The sequence below is a fragment of the Apodemus sylvaticus genome, chromosome 17 (genome assembly GCF_947179515.1).
Source record: "Apodemus sylvaticus chromosome 17, mApoSyl1.1, whole genome shotgun sequence".
Lineage (NCBI taxonomy): Eukaryota > Metazoa > Chordata > Mammalia > Rodentia > Muridae > Apodemus > Apodemus sylvaticus.
Genome location: NC_067488.1, coordinates 15,995,457 through 16,010,996, shown reverse-complemented (window position 1 = coordinate 16,010,996; position 15,540 = coordinate 15,995,457). Strand labels below are relative to the sequence as shown.

The following is a 15,540-nucleotide window of genomic DNA, read 5'->3' as shown; positions in this document are numbered from 1 at the left end:
TAGATAAGTAGCAAACTCTGGGTTCAATGGAGAGATTCGACTTTAATTTATAAAGTGAAGCAGATATTTGGCATCAACACTTGGCCTTTATAAGGACATCCACATTCATGCACATACATGGGTAACCACAGAACACATAGACACAAGAAAAACTTTTTGTGAAAAACTGTTTTGTGCTTCTTTTTCATTTTTGCCAGTTTGTTTTCTTTCTTTTTTAAAAAGTTCATACATGTTACAATGTATCTTATTGATCACCATCTACCACTCCCTTTCTCCAGGACATCTAACACAAGAACGTATTGCCCGACACCTTCCCAAATCCATATAATTTTCTTTTTATAATCTACTAACTCCATTTAGAGCAGCTCATGTTTGTGTGTGTGTGTGTGTGTGTGTGTGTGTGTGTGTACTCATACATGTGTGTGTGAAGGACATCTATTGCATCAAGGGAAACCTATGTGTGCTCTATGCATAAAAACAAAAGTGATTCTTCCTCCATCCATAGTCATCATCACTTACTAATTTCTCAGATAGGGGTGTAACCACTATTTCATCCATGCTGGAATTGTGAACAGCTTGTTCCTGTGAGAGTAACTGCAGATGTTGTGAGTTTATGTGTGGAACAGCCCTGTCATGTCCGGAGGCCAGACTGTTATATACCCCTCCTCATCTTCTAGTCATAAACTCTTCTTGATTCCTCTTTCACTGTGTTCTCTGAACCTTAAACACAGGGTGCGGCACAGATTTCCATGAATGACTGAGCCCTAGCAGTCATTAATTCTTAGATCTTGACCAGCTACGAGTCTGTGTTTGCCCTCTGCAACATGAAGCTTCTCGGAAGAAAGTTGAGCACAGCTCAAATCTATGATGATAAACATAAGTACTTGAGCAAAAATTGGCATGCTTCTGCTTCTGATATACACATTTTATTATGACTTCTAGCACTAGGTGTAATAATGACTGTAGTTTGCAGTGTTGAGGAACACAAACAATATATTGAAATATGTGCCACTATGATTATAAAATAATGATGGCTGTAATTTCTGCTGGTGATAAAACAAGTTACAGTAGCTAATATCACTGTGCTTTGATTTCCATATTAAAGTCGAAAAATGCTAAATCTCAGATAGAAAATGATTTGGTTAGGATATAGACAACATGTGAACTCCATTTTTCCTATTTAATTCCTGAAACAAAGCAAAGATAGGTTGTATCATATGGACCTATGTATGATGGCAAGATTTTTTTTCTGTGTCTGTCAATATTGCTTCTTGTATATTCCACTAGACTTCTAAAGGAGTATAACAAAGGAGATAACCTCATCTACATGACCCTCAACAACCAGCCAGAGATTAATACTTTGAAAAGGACTTGAAAAAAAAAAAGCTTGGTGGTGGTGGTGCATGCATTTAATCCCAGTATTTAGGAGGCAGAGGCAGGCAGATTTCTGAGTTCGAGGCCAGCCTGGTCTACAGAGTGAGTTCCAGGACAGCCAGGGCTCCACAGAGAAACCCTGTCTCGGAAAAAAAAAAAAAAAGAAAAAAGAAAAAAGAAAAGGACTTGAATTGAAATGATTCTGTTTTCCTTTTGGAAGCAATAATGTGATTTTGTCCTTGAAGCCTACTAACAAAATTAAAAATGTCAGATCTTCCCTAAGGACAGTAATGTTCTGTAGAAGGTACCACAAAGACCACCACCCTCTTGCTCCAGGAAGAAGTAAAGCAGTTAAGGAAGTTCCCTGCTACATTCATGTCTATGCCTTGTAACTTCTTGGAATTGGTGAGGACTAATGGCTCTTTTTAAAGGCCTAGAAAAGCTCATTACATCTTCTATAAAATTGCAGAAGAAAAGGAGGCAGTTCCTCATTCATTTGACCTGTGCTTGGGTATGCTTGAGCATATGTTTCCTTTTGCCATTTCAGTTCATAGTTCTCCCTCTTCCAAAGATGGTGGGTAAAAAGTGAAGCTCAACTTTAAGACTAAATATTGTATTTTTATTTCCAAAAGGATGAAGTCTAGATGAGTACTATTAAACCCTGTGTTATCATAAAAAGCTTGATAATTTTAAATTCCATGTATTTATTAATGGGAAAATATTAATAATGCATTGCTTTTGTTTTAAATAATTATTTATTTATTTATTTTATGTATATGAGTATATGATAGCTGTCTTCAGATACACCAGAAAATGGTATTGTATCCAATTACAAATGGTTGTGAGCAACCATGTTGTTCCTGGGAACTAAACTCAGGACCTCTCCCTCCAGCCCTCATTTGCCTCCTTTTTTTTTTTTTTTGATTGAATATATATTCTTCATTTACACTTCAAATGTCATTCCCTTTCCAGGTCCCACCCCACACATAAAACACCCAACCCATGCTTCCTCCACCTGCCTCCATGAGGATGTCCCTTCACCCAACCCACTCCAACCTACCCTCCTTGATTTCCCTCACACAGGAACATCTATCCTGCCTTCATAGGACCAAGGACCTCTTCTCCCACCGATATCCAACAAGGCATTCCTCCACCACAAATGTGGCTAGAACCATGTGTACTCCTTGGTTGATGGCTTAGTCTCAGGGAGCCCTGGGGATGTCTGGTTGGCTGACATTGTTCTTCCCACCTCATTTGCCTTCTTGATATAACATCTTTAGTAAAAATCCACTGCAGATAGAGGCACCATGCTTAGTTCTAAAGGTACAGATAATAATAAAAGTACAGAAACATTAATAGGGGTTTTATAAAACATTTAATTTAAGGCACATTTTCAAAGAGAGCAACACTGAGTTGAAGCTTTAGTAAGAAACATTACAAAGAAGTTTTCTCTGTAAAATCATTTCGTACTAACATATTTGTGTTTTAAGTAATTTTAGAAAGTAAAAGATTAGCATCACTTAAAATGTCCCCAAAAGTCCAATTCCAACCAAACTGCATGCAGGATTTTGCTTCACAAAGCATCAATAATTCACAAGCAGTCATCTTAAGTGGTTGTCATTGTCATGTATGCTTTATCACAGAATCACAGGTTTGTGACTGTCACAGAGGTGTGATTGCAGGAAATGGAAGGTGGCTACTTTTGCGTGCTGAAATTCTTATAGTGATGAAGAGAATGTCTAGGAACTAGATAGTCACATTGGTTACACAACTTCTCAACAAGATAAAGCTCACTCAACTTTGCACTCTAAGCAGATGACTTTTATAGCATGAATATATATCTCAGTGTCTAAAAATGGAGAGTCAAAAACAATGATATTCCATTCAGACATTAACCATCTGCATCCCCAGGACTGCTACAAAATTTCTATGTCAGGAGAAAAGATCTATTGAAGGATGCCTAGCATTTGCTATTGAATCATTCTTTCTCTGAAAGTATATACACTGTGGAAGCCATAGCTCACAGAGTCATTTTGGGTAAACGGAACACCTTCCTAGTCAACAATATCAAATGAATGAATCCAAACTATTCAAGAGATGACAGAGGTAGAACTTGCAACCTATTGAGTTTACATATTGAGTAATTAAAATGCCCTACATGTATCCATTCCTCCGTTGAAGGACATCTAGATTATTTCCAGCTTCTGGCTACTACAAATAGGGCTGCTATGAACATAGTGGAGCATGTGTCCTTATTGCATGCTGAAGAATCCTCTGGATATATGCCCAGTAGTGGTATAACAGGGTCCTCAGGAAGTGACATGCCCAGTTTTCTGAGGAACCGCCAGACTGATTTCCAAAGTGATTGCACCATCTTGCAATCCCACCAGCAGTGGATGAGTGTTCCTCTTTCTCCACATCCTCGCCAACACCTGCTGTCTCCTGAGTTTTTGACCTTAGCCATTCTGACTGGTGTGAGGTGAAATCTCAGGGTTGTTTTGATTTGCATTTCCCTAATGATTAATGATGTTGAACATTTCTTAAGGTGTTTCTCAGCTCTCCGAAGTTCTTCATGTGAAAATTCTTTGTTTAGCTCCGTACCCCACTTTTTAATGGGGTTATTTGGATCTGTGGGTTCTACTTTCTTGAGTTCTTTGTATATATTAGATATTAGCCCTCTGTTGGATTTAGGGTTGGTGAAGATTCTTTCCCAGTCTGTTGGTTGACGTTTTGTCCTTTTGACGGTGTCCTTTGTTACAAAAAATGTGGTATATTTATTCAATGGAGTACTATTCAGCCATTAGAAACAATGAATTCATGAAATTCTTAGACAAATGGATGGAGCTGGAGAACATCATACTAAGTGAGGTAACCCAGCCTCAAAAGAGCAATCATAGTATGCACTCACTGATAAGTGGATATTAGCCTAGAAACTTTGAATACCCAGGACATAATCCACAAATTAAATTATGTCCAAAAAGAATGGAGGAGCGGGCCCTGGTTCTGGAAATACTCAGTGCAAAAGTATAGGGGAATTCCAGAACAGGGAAGTGGGAAGGAGTAGATGGAAGAATAGGGGGACGGAAGAGGGCTTATGGTACTTGCGGGGAGTGGGGACCCAGAAAAGGGGAAATCATTTGCAATGTAAATAAAAATAAATAAATAAATAAAAAAGAAAAAAAAGAAAAAAATGCCTTACATGGCTAGTAATGGTCATGTTGTGAAGAAAACTTTTACTGTTATATGTAACATGAAGGACTAGAGTGATGGCTCAGTAGTAAAGATCTCCTACATTATTTGCAGACAACCTATGCTTGATTTCTGGAACATCAGAGAGCTGCTCAGAACCTTTGTAACCAGATCCAAGGGATCCCGGTCCTCTGTTCTCTGTAGGCCCTGCATTGACCCAGGCACCTCTCCTCACCTCAACACATATAATCATAATCAAAAGTATAATAAATCTTTGAAAATAGCTTCAAAATTATGTGAACTTATAAAACAAAAATATTGTAGGGGATGATGTTAGTTTCTGTTCTGAAGTAAACAAAGATGGCAAAGGAAATATCATAGTAATATTATTTCCTGGTTTATTAATAAAGAGTTAAAATATATCAAAATGTAGCAGTCAATAAATGTTCAATGAAATGCAAATTAAGTATGATTATCATTTAAGGGAGTATTTATCACCATCATAAGTTTAAAGATAAAAAAAAAAAATCACCATTGGAGGCTTTATTCTCTGAGGCAAGCAAGCAAAATTAAATACTTATGTGTAAATAGGAGACATGAGCAGAGCCATGGAAGGGATAGCTGGACACATGGGTATTTCCACAAAAATCAAAGTTCTGAAAAACATGAGAAAGAAAAGCATCAACTTTAATTTTAAGGTCAATACTGGAAATAATAGCTGTCTGTGTTAAAATTCACAGCAAAGAGTTTAAGGGTCTGGAAAGGTTTTATGTTCTAAAACAATGCTCCGTGGGGATCTTTCAAATGTGTTCCATAAGAGAATTTATGCGTTGTGACATTCAATCAGGCTATATCAGGGCATAAGTAATTTATGAGAAGTGGACCAGCAGTTTTGTCAGGTACAGCAGTTCTTTCAAACTGAAGGACCACAGGTCACAGCTAGTAAATTATTGATTTAATATAGTGCATTGCTCTTCTGTGACCTGTAAGAAGACATTGCTTTCCTAACTACCTAACTTGGTTTGTGAGAATAATTTATATATCATAATTTTCATTGTATATTGTATTTGGTAATAAATTATACATTAAAAATGCTAAGAGACAGAAAATTTCAAGTAGCTTGAGGCTGTGTTGCATGTATTATGAAGTGTCTAATATATCTGTACACTCCAAAGGTATCTCTCTCCATGTGATTGGTTTGCTGTTCTATTTCATTTTCTGGCAAAGGGACATTTGTTCTTCTTCTATATCACATACTCATGTCCTGCCTCAAATTATAAGTAAAAAGCCTTCTTAATGAAAATAATAATCTACAAATGTGTTCTTGTCTTCCTTGTCAGCTTTAACATTATATATATAATTCAGGAGTAAAACTATCATCAGTATATGAAAGTTTGATCTACATTGCCTTTTATTTAATGTTTTTGGTTTCTAATGTTGTGGTTTGTATGCATATGTGTGGAGGTGGGGGATGGATGTGTGTAACAGAGAGAGAGAGAGAGAGAGAGAGAGAGAGAGAGAGAGAGAGAGGGAGAGGGAGAGAGGGAGGGAGGGAGAGAGGGAGAGAGGGAGAGAGGGAGAGAGGGGAGAGAGAGAGAGAGTTAACAGAGTTAGATAGGTAGATGGCAGGTGGGGTGTATCTGGGAGCTAGGGAGGGGAATAGCATGATTGGAGTATAATGTATGAAAAAAGTATTTTTAAAAATGTAATTTAAACTGTTTAAATTTGACTTTATATACACTCACTGAAGGTTTTCCCATGTGGATACAAAATTAGTTGTATTAATTACTTTCAATTGGCATGGATTTTTTGTTCCCTCAGTGGAATCCAGAATTTACACAGCCCACATATTTTAACATTATTCTATTGATTAGACTAGAATGGTTAAAGCTACTCATTTTCCATAGAGTTTTTTGTACTCCTGGTACAAAGCTCTAGTGATGTCTAATAACCAAATAAACAGCCAAAATGGAGCTTGAACCAGAGGGACTAAAACATTGTGCATTGCTTGTTAGTGGAGTATCTATTTTGGATTTTAAACTGGATTTATTTGATATTCCTAGCATAATTTCTCCTAAAGAGAATTATGTTGTGTGCTTTGGATATCATTTAATGGCAGTCTGGCATTACTAATTGAAGTTTACTTAATTATCTAAGGTAACATAGAGACTTTTTTTTACATTATAATGTTCCTAGAGAAATAGGTGAATCATGATAAGGCATGCATGTCAGAAAAATCAATAGCAGGAGTAAGAACTCTTGTGATTGGAATAACCATGTCGAAACTGCTGAGTCTGAACTGTAACAGATAAAGTCGAACAGATAGAGAGAAGCAGATAAAGGACCCTAGTGTAGAAACAGCAAATCAGTGTTTAAATTGACCTTGGGTCAGGAAGAGGGAATAAGAAGAATGTCCTGTTTTAGAAAGAGAATGTTAACATTTTAAAATTGTAAAATAATTTAACTCTGTATGTACACACAAAATATAATTTGCCAGTGCTCCAAAGTAGTGATTAATTATAAAATTAGCTCTGTAAACATTAGGACAGTTATCAGGATGGCACGTTTCAGCAATACCAGTATTATTTTGCAAAGTGTACTCCAGAGAATTCTGGTCCTATAAGATATAACTTGAAAAATTGTTTTCTACCTTCAAAGTCTTTTAAAACATCCACTGAATTAGCTAAACTGTAGTATCATATAAAAACCATTGCATATTGTGCCTTTGTCTCATTTGTATATTTAATCAGAGAACTCTATTTTAAATTGAAGATCGATTCTTATCACATACCATTCCACACACCACAGTTTCCCCTCCCTCCCAGCTGCCCCCAGCCTACCCTCTCCCTCAGGTCCACTCTTCCTTTATTTACTCTTCAGAAAAGAGCAGCCTGCAAGGGACAACAGCCAAACAGTACAAAACAAGATACAATAAAACAAGGCAAAAGCCCTCATACTGAGTCTGAACAAAACAACCAATTAGAAGTGAAAGAGTCCCAAGAGCAGGCAACTGAGTCAGAGACACACCTGTTCCCACTGTTAGGAGGCTCAGAAGAACTCCAAGATAACAGCCATGGCATATGAGCAGGAGACTTCCTGTAGTCCCATGCAGGCCCCATGATTGCCACTTTAATGTCTGTGATCCATGTGTGTCCTGCTTAGTTGATTCAGTGTGCCTAATAACATCCCATCGAAATATAATCTTACAGCATTCTAACATTTATGATCAAATTTCCAATGATGAGCCTATGAATCCTCCTCTTTGAAGTCTTATGGTAAATATAATCTCTTTTCAGAAAAAGGCCAGTTTGAAGAAAGAATACAACGTTCTTCATATTTGTTTATATCTTCTATTTGTAAAGAGAAAGGAAAACAAAAGCTGCCCTTTCCCCAAGTTCACTACTATAATGAAATTGAAATAAGAATATGTAGAGCTGCTACAGGCCAATATTAGGAGACTCAGTGTAGTCTATTTATATTGGATAAACACTAAACATCTATTATACTAGGTTTCTATCTTTTACTATAACTCCCTCTTAATTCTATAATCACATACTTCTCAATTGTTGCCAACCAGCATAATGTTAGGCTTCATTGGCTATGAATTTGGTCATGTTGACTAAAAGAAACAAAGAACACATTGCCAGGAATGTTTAATGTGCTGATTCTCAGGCTTCCTAACTCTGTGATCCTTTAAAAACAGTTCATCATGTTGTGGTTACCCTCAACCAGAAAATTATTTTGGTGCTAATTCATAATGTAACTTTAGAACTGTTAGGAATAGTAGTATAAATATCTTATAGAACTGTTAGGAATAGTAGGATAAATATCTTAATTTCCAATGGTCTTAAGGTGTCCATTGTGAAAAGATCTTTGACTCCCAATGGGGCACAGATGGACAGGTTGAGAACTGCTGGTTTACAGGATCTATAATTAGTGACTATAGGAAATCAAATAATCAGCCATGTCCACAAATTCATGCCGAAATCCTTCATGTTTATAAGTAAAAATTCCCATCAAAGCCTGGAATATGCATGATGCAGAATATAAACACCTGAAACGAATCAAAGTTTTCAGGCACAGAAAATGTAAGATGCCACATGTGCACTCATGACTTAGTCACAGAGTTAAGCCTGAATTAAAAGGCATCATTTTCGTTTAAGCTTCCAGATTATAAAAATAAAGCTTCTTGTCATGTATATGCAAAGTATAATTTTAAGGTTATAAGACCTTTTTTTTTCTTTTTTTAAATTAAATGAATTTATTTTTATAAAAAGTATTTGGAGCTTAATTATCACCTATGTACTAAGCAACAATGGAAGGGATAGACATTTTAATGAATGTGCATCTTGTAACTTTGAATATTATGGTTATAGAGGTCTTGCTGAAAAAGCCAGAGATAAACTGGTACAGAGATCTCGAAGGTACTCCATAAAGAGCACAAAGGTTGGTTCAAACTGTTGTGGAAGTGGCAGAAAGAGGCAAGGTTGTAGTTATGTCATCAAGCAGCTCTAGAAACAGAGTATATAGATCTTAGCACTTCCTCCCTCCCCTCCCCCCCACTTTCACAAAGACACTTTGTGGAGAAGATATTCTAATGAAAGAAAGAGGGTAGGAGGAGGGAGGAAAAGGAGAAAGAGGAGAAGGAAGAAGAAGAAGATAGTAGTAGTAGTAGTAGTAATAGTAGTAGTAGTAGTAGTAGTAGTAGTAGTAGTAGTAGCAGCAGCAGCAGCAGTAGCAGTAGCAGTATACGTACATATACAAAAATAGTGGAGTGTTCCAAATGAAAATGGTTGGAATTTTTGTGTTGACATAATCCCAAAGAATGAGGTGAGAAATAGACTAAGGATATATTTTGTAGTGGTCTTGGTGAATTTGTGGGATTCTTATTGAATTAATTTTTATTAATTATTTTATTTATTTACATTTCAAATGTTGATTCCCTTCCCAGTTTCCTCTTTACAAACTCCCCACCTCATACCCCTCCCCTGTGCCTCTAAGATAGTGCTCCACCATCCACTCCTCTCGCATTCCTCTTCCCTGGGGCACAAGCCTCCACAGAACCAAGTTCTTTCATTCCCAGTGATGCCAGATAGGCATCTGCTATATTTGCAGTGCGCCAGCTCATGTATACTCTTTGGTTAGTGGTTTTGTCCCTGGGAACTCTGAGGAGTCCAATTAGTTGATATTGTTTTCTTCCTATGGGGTTGCAATCCGTTTTGGCTCCTTCAGTCCTTCCCATATCCTTTTCTTGAGAAGACACACCTTGAAAGACTTCCAGCGAATCTGCTGGCCAGTGAGTATACATGTAAGCAGGGGTGAGGGGTCTCCCAGGTAAAGCAAAGGGAAAAGTTCCTAACAAAGATTCATCACTTTGGAATGTCACTGGGAAAAGTTCCAGGTGGCAGGATCTCTGAGTGTATGTTTTAGAAAACTCTTTCCATGAGGAATCCATAGGTTTGGGGAAGAAAATTACTTCTTCACATAAAGTCTATAAAGTGTCCTCCTTCATTTACTAATTGCCATGTAACATTTAGCAGTTCTATGCCCACCCTCTTTTTAACAGAAACTTCCTTTTCACTCAGCTTCTAAGATACTGTATAGCTTAATTTTCAAGAGCTTTCGGTGAACCCTGAGTCCTCATTTTAGTTGCCCTTGTTCCCACTTGTTCATTGTTTTCTAAGTTGTTTCTCTGCTTAAAGAACATCATGGATATATGACTTTTTAAAGCATATGACTTAGCATCTAAAGTTTCTCTATGCAGGAGACCACAAGTTATATCCTTTCCATGAATCTTTGTGGATCTTATGCCTTCTAAATGACAAGAATATTTTCTATTGATTTATCAGATTCTTTCAGCTTCATTTTTTGAAGGGAAATTTGTGTTTAAGGTAGCAAATGAATCAGTGTCAATGCACCATGAACTGGTTTGACTTCAAAGCAGATAAAGATTGGAGAGAAAAGAGAAGGAACATTCTCAACCTTCTTAATGCTACGACCCTTTAATACAGTTCTTCATGTTCCAGTGACCCCCAACCATAAAATTCTTTCATTGCTACTTCATAACTGTAATTTTCCTACTATAGAAATTGTTTGTAAATTTATAAATGAGAGGTCATCATTATTACTTTTAGAAAGAATTGTTATAAGATAGTTATATTGCTTTGCTTTAGATGACAATAAATCTCAAACCTTATAAAGTTTTATACACACTTTGTTTTTTAAATACTTAACATTAGAGAGATTTGTATGAGCATGAAAAATAAATTTTAAGTTTAAAATTTAATGACTGATTTTGTGTAGATTGAGAAGATATTCCTATTTTCAATTTTTGAATGCTTTTTTGTAAATATTTCATTTTATTCCACAGCACCCTGTGGAAGTCGTTCAACAGGTTCAGAAGGCACAGTGCTATCGCCAAACTACCCCAAAAATTACAGTGTGGACCACAATTGTGTTTATTCTATAGCAGTTCCCAAGGAGTTTGGTAAGTAAGATTCATCTCAGTGTGCCCTCTTTATTTCTAGACATGCCTGACTTTCATACACGTTATTTGAACAATTTTCATGAGAATATCTACAGCTCACAAACTGATTTACTCTGCAATTTCAGGTGGTATCTTTGTGATAAAACTGAGGTTATTTTATTTAATCTGTAACAACAGTCAAGTTTACAGGTGAACAACAATACAAAAATGAAAACAGGATTGTTTTTTTAATTTTTAAAAATAAAAACATCCAGTAACCTTGCAAGTGCCTTCTTATTGGGATGACATAAGATGAGAAATTACTGGAGCAGGAATCAAAATCTGCTAAGCAATATATACATAAATTCAAACATATAACTATTGCAACAGTAACAGAATTATTTATAAAATATATATCAGGTTTATAATTTATTAACATATTTTCAGAGTGGAAATATTTTGATTTAATAAAGTTAATTTCTGGAATGACTATAAATTGACAACAAAGAGCACTTCAGATCCTGTTAACCTGAAAATCTTTTGTATATTAGCACTGAGAAAATACTGTGTGCTATGCTGTCTCAACATCTGCTTGATTGACTGTGGGGATTAGAAGTCACTTAGATAGCTTAAAAAGCTGTTGGCCCTGAGGTCCAGCTGGATTTGTCCCAAATTAAGCTCTGTTCATACATAGGTAGGCAACAGAAAATTAATGAGCAGTAAGAGTTGAGAGAGTAGTTGAAATTTCATAAACTTCCAAAATTCTGACTGACAGCATTATGCTGTATGACAAAGGATTTGTTATAGTCATCTTGAATGTCTGGGTCTAGATGACTCAGTACTCTATCAGAATGATGTGGATTTTTATTAGTAGACACCATTGGATAACAACTTATTTCTGCTTCTGACACATAAAATAAGCTGATGTTTCCAGTCCAATTTCTTGAAACCAGATACTACCTATACATTCTCCTTTCCTGCATCTAAATCTAGTCTAAGACTCTCATCTTAATGGAGAACATGGCCATCAGACAGGAAGTATTTAACCTTCCACTTTATCATTGTGGATTTTAATACCGGCTACATTGCTGGCATTAGCAAGATATCAATTTCAGTACTGTGTGAAGTATTTCATTATCCCAAAATACTGATCGATTTAAACACATTTGAAATTTTTAGTATTAAGGAGGGTGACCTTTTAGAAAGAATATTATCCTCTTGTGTAGGGGTGGGGATTTCATGGGCTCTGCCTTTGTGCTCAAAAGCATCCTCCACCTTCTAGAGTTTCATGGATTGCAGATGCAAAAAACATTGCATCGTTGCTGACAGACTCCAATGAAAGACTCCAATGACACAGAAAATGCACGTTTCTCTGAGTTCCCCTTGAAAGCTATTAATGTTTCTCTGTTCTACTCCCATTGGAGGAAACAATGTGGCCAGAAGAATAAGAATGAGAAAAAGTGGGCATTTTACTTTTTGACATGTACACATGACAGTCACCGTATGTATTTGACAGTAGTTTGTGTATGTTTCACAAGAGTAAAAAGATTATTGATTTAAATAAAAATTGCTTATAAAATTCCTAATTAATATAAATTTTATTTTGGAAGATTAATATTAATTGAATTTAATCCTTTTAGCTTAAAAAATAATGCCATATGGAGATAAGCATGAGTGATTTCTAAAATAAATCTTCAGTTATAAATTGATAAAATAAAGTATACTTTAGTTTATTAATACAAAAATATAATTTTGTTTTATAAATATTCCATATTCATTCTATTTATAAAGATGTGAGTTCTTATTAAAGCCCCTTTGTTCTCTTTGGGAAATTTTCATGAATTCTTTATTTGTGAATGAAAATTCTGTCAACAAGAAAGAGCTGTGCAAATGAAGAGAGATGTGTGTATCAAAATTTCATTTCTCATAGAGCATATTCAAATACCCTGGGCGTGAGAGTGCCAGTCTAGAGCCTGACTTCCGTGTTCAGGTTTTTGCTCAACAACATGTATTCATTGTTGTTGTCAGACAAATTACCATTTCAGCCCAGTCAGATATTCTCATCTTCAGAACAGTGACGATAACTGCTTAAATCATGGGATCATATTGCAATTAAACTTCACCATGTGAGATAATGCTTAGCGTACCATCAAATACATGGAGGCTACTTTGTTTACATTCACATTACATGAAACATTCTGTAACCCACACCTTCTCCCTCAGAAGAAGAAAAAGATGGACAAATCAAATGATCTAGATTTGCAGTTGAACTAGGTCTTAAAATTCAGATGACTTGAAAATGAAATAATTATTTGCATTATTTAGTTATGAAATCCAATGTTAAACTGTTTAAATAAATGTCAGATTCTCAAATATGTACACATCCAGCTCTTCCAAATGTGTCGCACAGTTTACTGAGGGGAGGGCTGTGGGATTAAAATCAGATGGGCAATTTCATTCTTCCTATCTGTACCTCTAGCTCTTTGGTCTGAGATGATTAAGCAGTGGTCAGTGTCTCCCTACAAATCAAATTCCTATTTTGCCTCTGTCTGCTCTCTCTCTCACTTTGCCATAATTCCCTGCTATTGCCACACTGAGCTATTTCTTATTGCGTTTTGCTATCACTTTATCACATATCACTTCTCACATTTTTCCCTGTTCCTGTCATTTGTTTCAAATTATGATCATTCCTTTTTTTATATATCTTTTAGATGGGAATGCGCTTAGAACTTGACTTGTAAATCATTTAGCACATTATCTGTCAAAAACACTCTGTTCATTTGTTCCAATTGCCTTTTGAATTGAAGCCAAGGTTCTGAAATAGTTACTCTTGGAGAAAAATCATATATTAAAATGTTAAAAGTAAAAATATTTTATACTATTCATAAAAGACCAGCCACAATATGCGATATCACCTACAAATAAGTCTTAAAAGTCCATTGTTTCCTCAGTGTAAGAAAAGAAGACAGTTGTTTTCCACCACTCCAGAGAGGCTGGTGTGCTTTGCACACTTTGTGTGTTATCTGATCGAGCACATTTCTATGTTGTTGCCTGGGATTCCTTTGAATTCACATAGGGTAGATACACTTGTACATAACTTGATTCTGCTTACTGGGAGTAGACTGCTTTCCAGTAAATGCCAATTCTCCTCATACTCTGAGTCAGAAGATAGACAGCTTCTAATGTTTCCAAGCATCTTAGTGTTGTTAAATTGAACCTCACTTTGTCAGGCAATTTCCAAATATTTACTCTAGGTTTCCAGGTCTATTGCCATTAAGAATAACAATTTGTTAGTTGGGTAATTTTTATTGGTATTTTGCTATTATTTTATAGTATTTAACTATTTGATTTGACTCTAATATTAAAATAATTATTAGCAAAATATATTTTAATTTTCCTACTTTCAATTGTTAATAATGGAGAGTTTTTTCCCTAGAAGTTTGGGTTCTCAATTATTCACACATTAATAAGTGAGAAAATATGGAACTTGATCTTATTTTGACTTCTGTATAGGTAAAATACTGTAGATGGTGAAAACTCTTAACATGGTACAAGAAAAAATGTGTTATTACTATAAACATTTATCAGAACATCAAGAAGTAATGACAATCTATTATATGGACTTAGTAAAACTGGTTAGGAAATATGAATATCTATTCCAAAAGTTTACTAGAAAATAAAGCAGAAATAGGGTAAGTGACAATGTCAGGCAGAAATCAAAGGGTTTTTGTTTTGTTTGTTCTGTTTTCAGATTTTTCTCTTGAGATAAAAGACACTGACATTTTATTGTAAAGCTCAATGGGAAAAACACATCTTAGAAGGCAAAGTTGAAGATAGGAATCTGAGCAACTGGCAAAGAAATCCTTTAAGCATGGAGGAGACAGAATTTAAGAAAACTTGAACATCTGCTTTCATAAATAACATAAGCAACTATACAACAGCATAGGTTCACATAGTGTATTAGAGCCATAATCTGTTTCAGTTTTCAACATTGATTTCTCTTAAGTGCCCATTGAATTCCAACTATGAGACTCCTGTAATGCACAGAGTATGCATGCCCAAAGGATGCTTTAATTATATGCTACACACTTAGAAGCTCTAACGTATTCACTACAGAGACTACAAATTTAGATTGAAATTTTATGGAGATTCTATCTTGAAAATGATATGTGTATAGTGACTTAATTTTCGGGTCAGATTTCTAGATAGTTCTGTCTTCATAAAGATCGTTATGCAACCTGTTTCTTAGCACATGCCATCTCTAGACTAGATTTTTGAGGAAACAGGTAAATAGGTATAACGTCTTCTCCTGTCCAGTCAAGCTGTGTTCGTCTCTCTCGATCACTGGCTCCATCTCTTCATTAAAAGTGTCAAGTTCTGAAATTGTTAAGTCACCTGAAGATTTCTTCAGTCTAGTTGCTAAAACTCTTTTCTGCACTGCCCCAGATTCTTTTTGATGTAGTAAGATCATTTTGTGTTTGAGTCAGGGTTTCAAGGGCATCAGCTGTGTT

General features: G+C 35.7%; 1 protein-coding gene across 3 annotated transcripts in view; it reads left to right on the top strand.

Annotated features, from left to right (window-relative positions):
• Window positions 1-15,540, top strand: part of Csmd3 (CUB and Sushi multiple domains 3) — a 1,209,570-nt gene that overhangs the window by 948,334 nt on the left and 245,696 nt on the right. For all 3 annotated transcript variants that reach the window (XM_052161507.1, XM_052161506.1, XM_052161505.1), the window contains one exon: window positions 10,934-11,050. In XM_052161507.1, coding sequence (XP_052017467.1) covers window positions 10,934-11,050 — 117 coding nt within the window. The remainder of the gene's footprint in view (window positions 1-10,933; window positions 11,051-15,540) is intronic.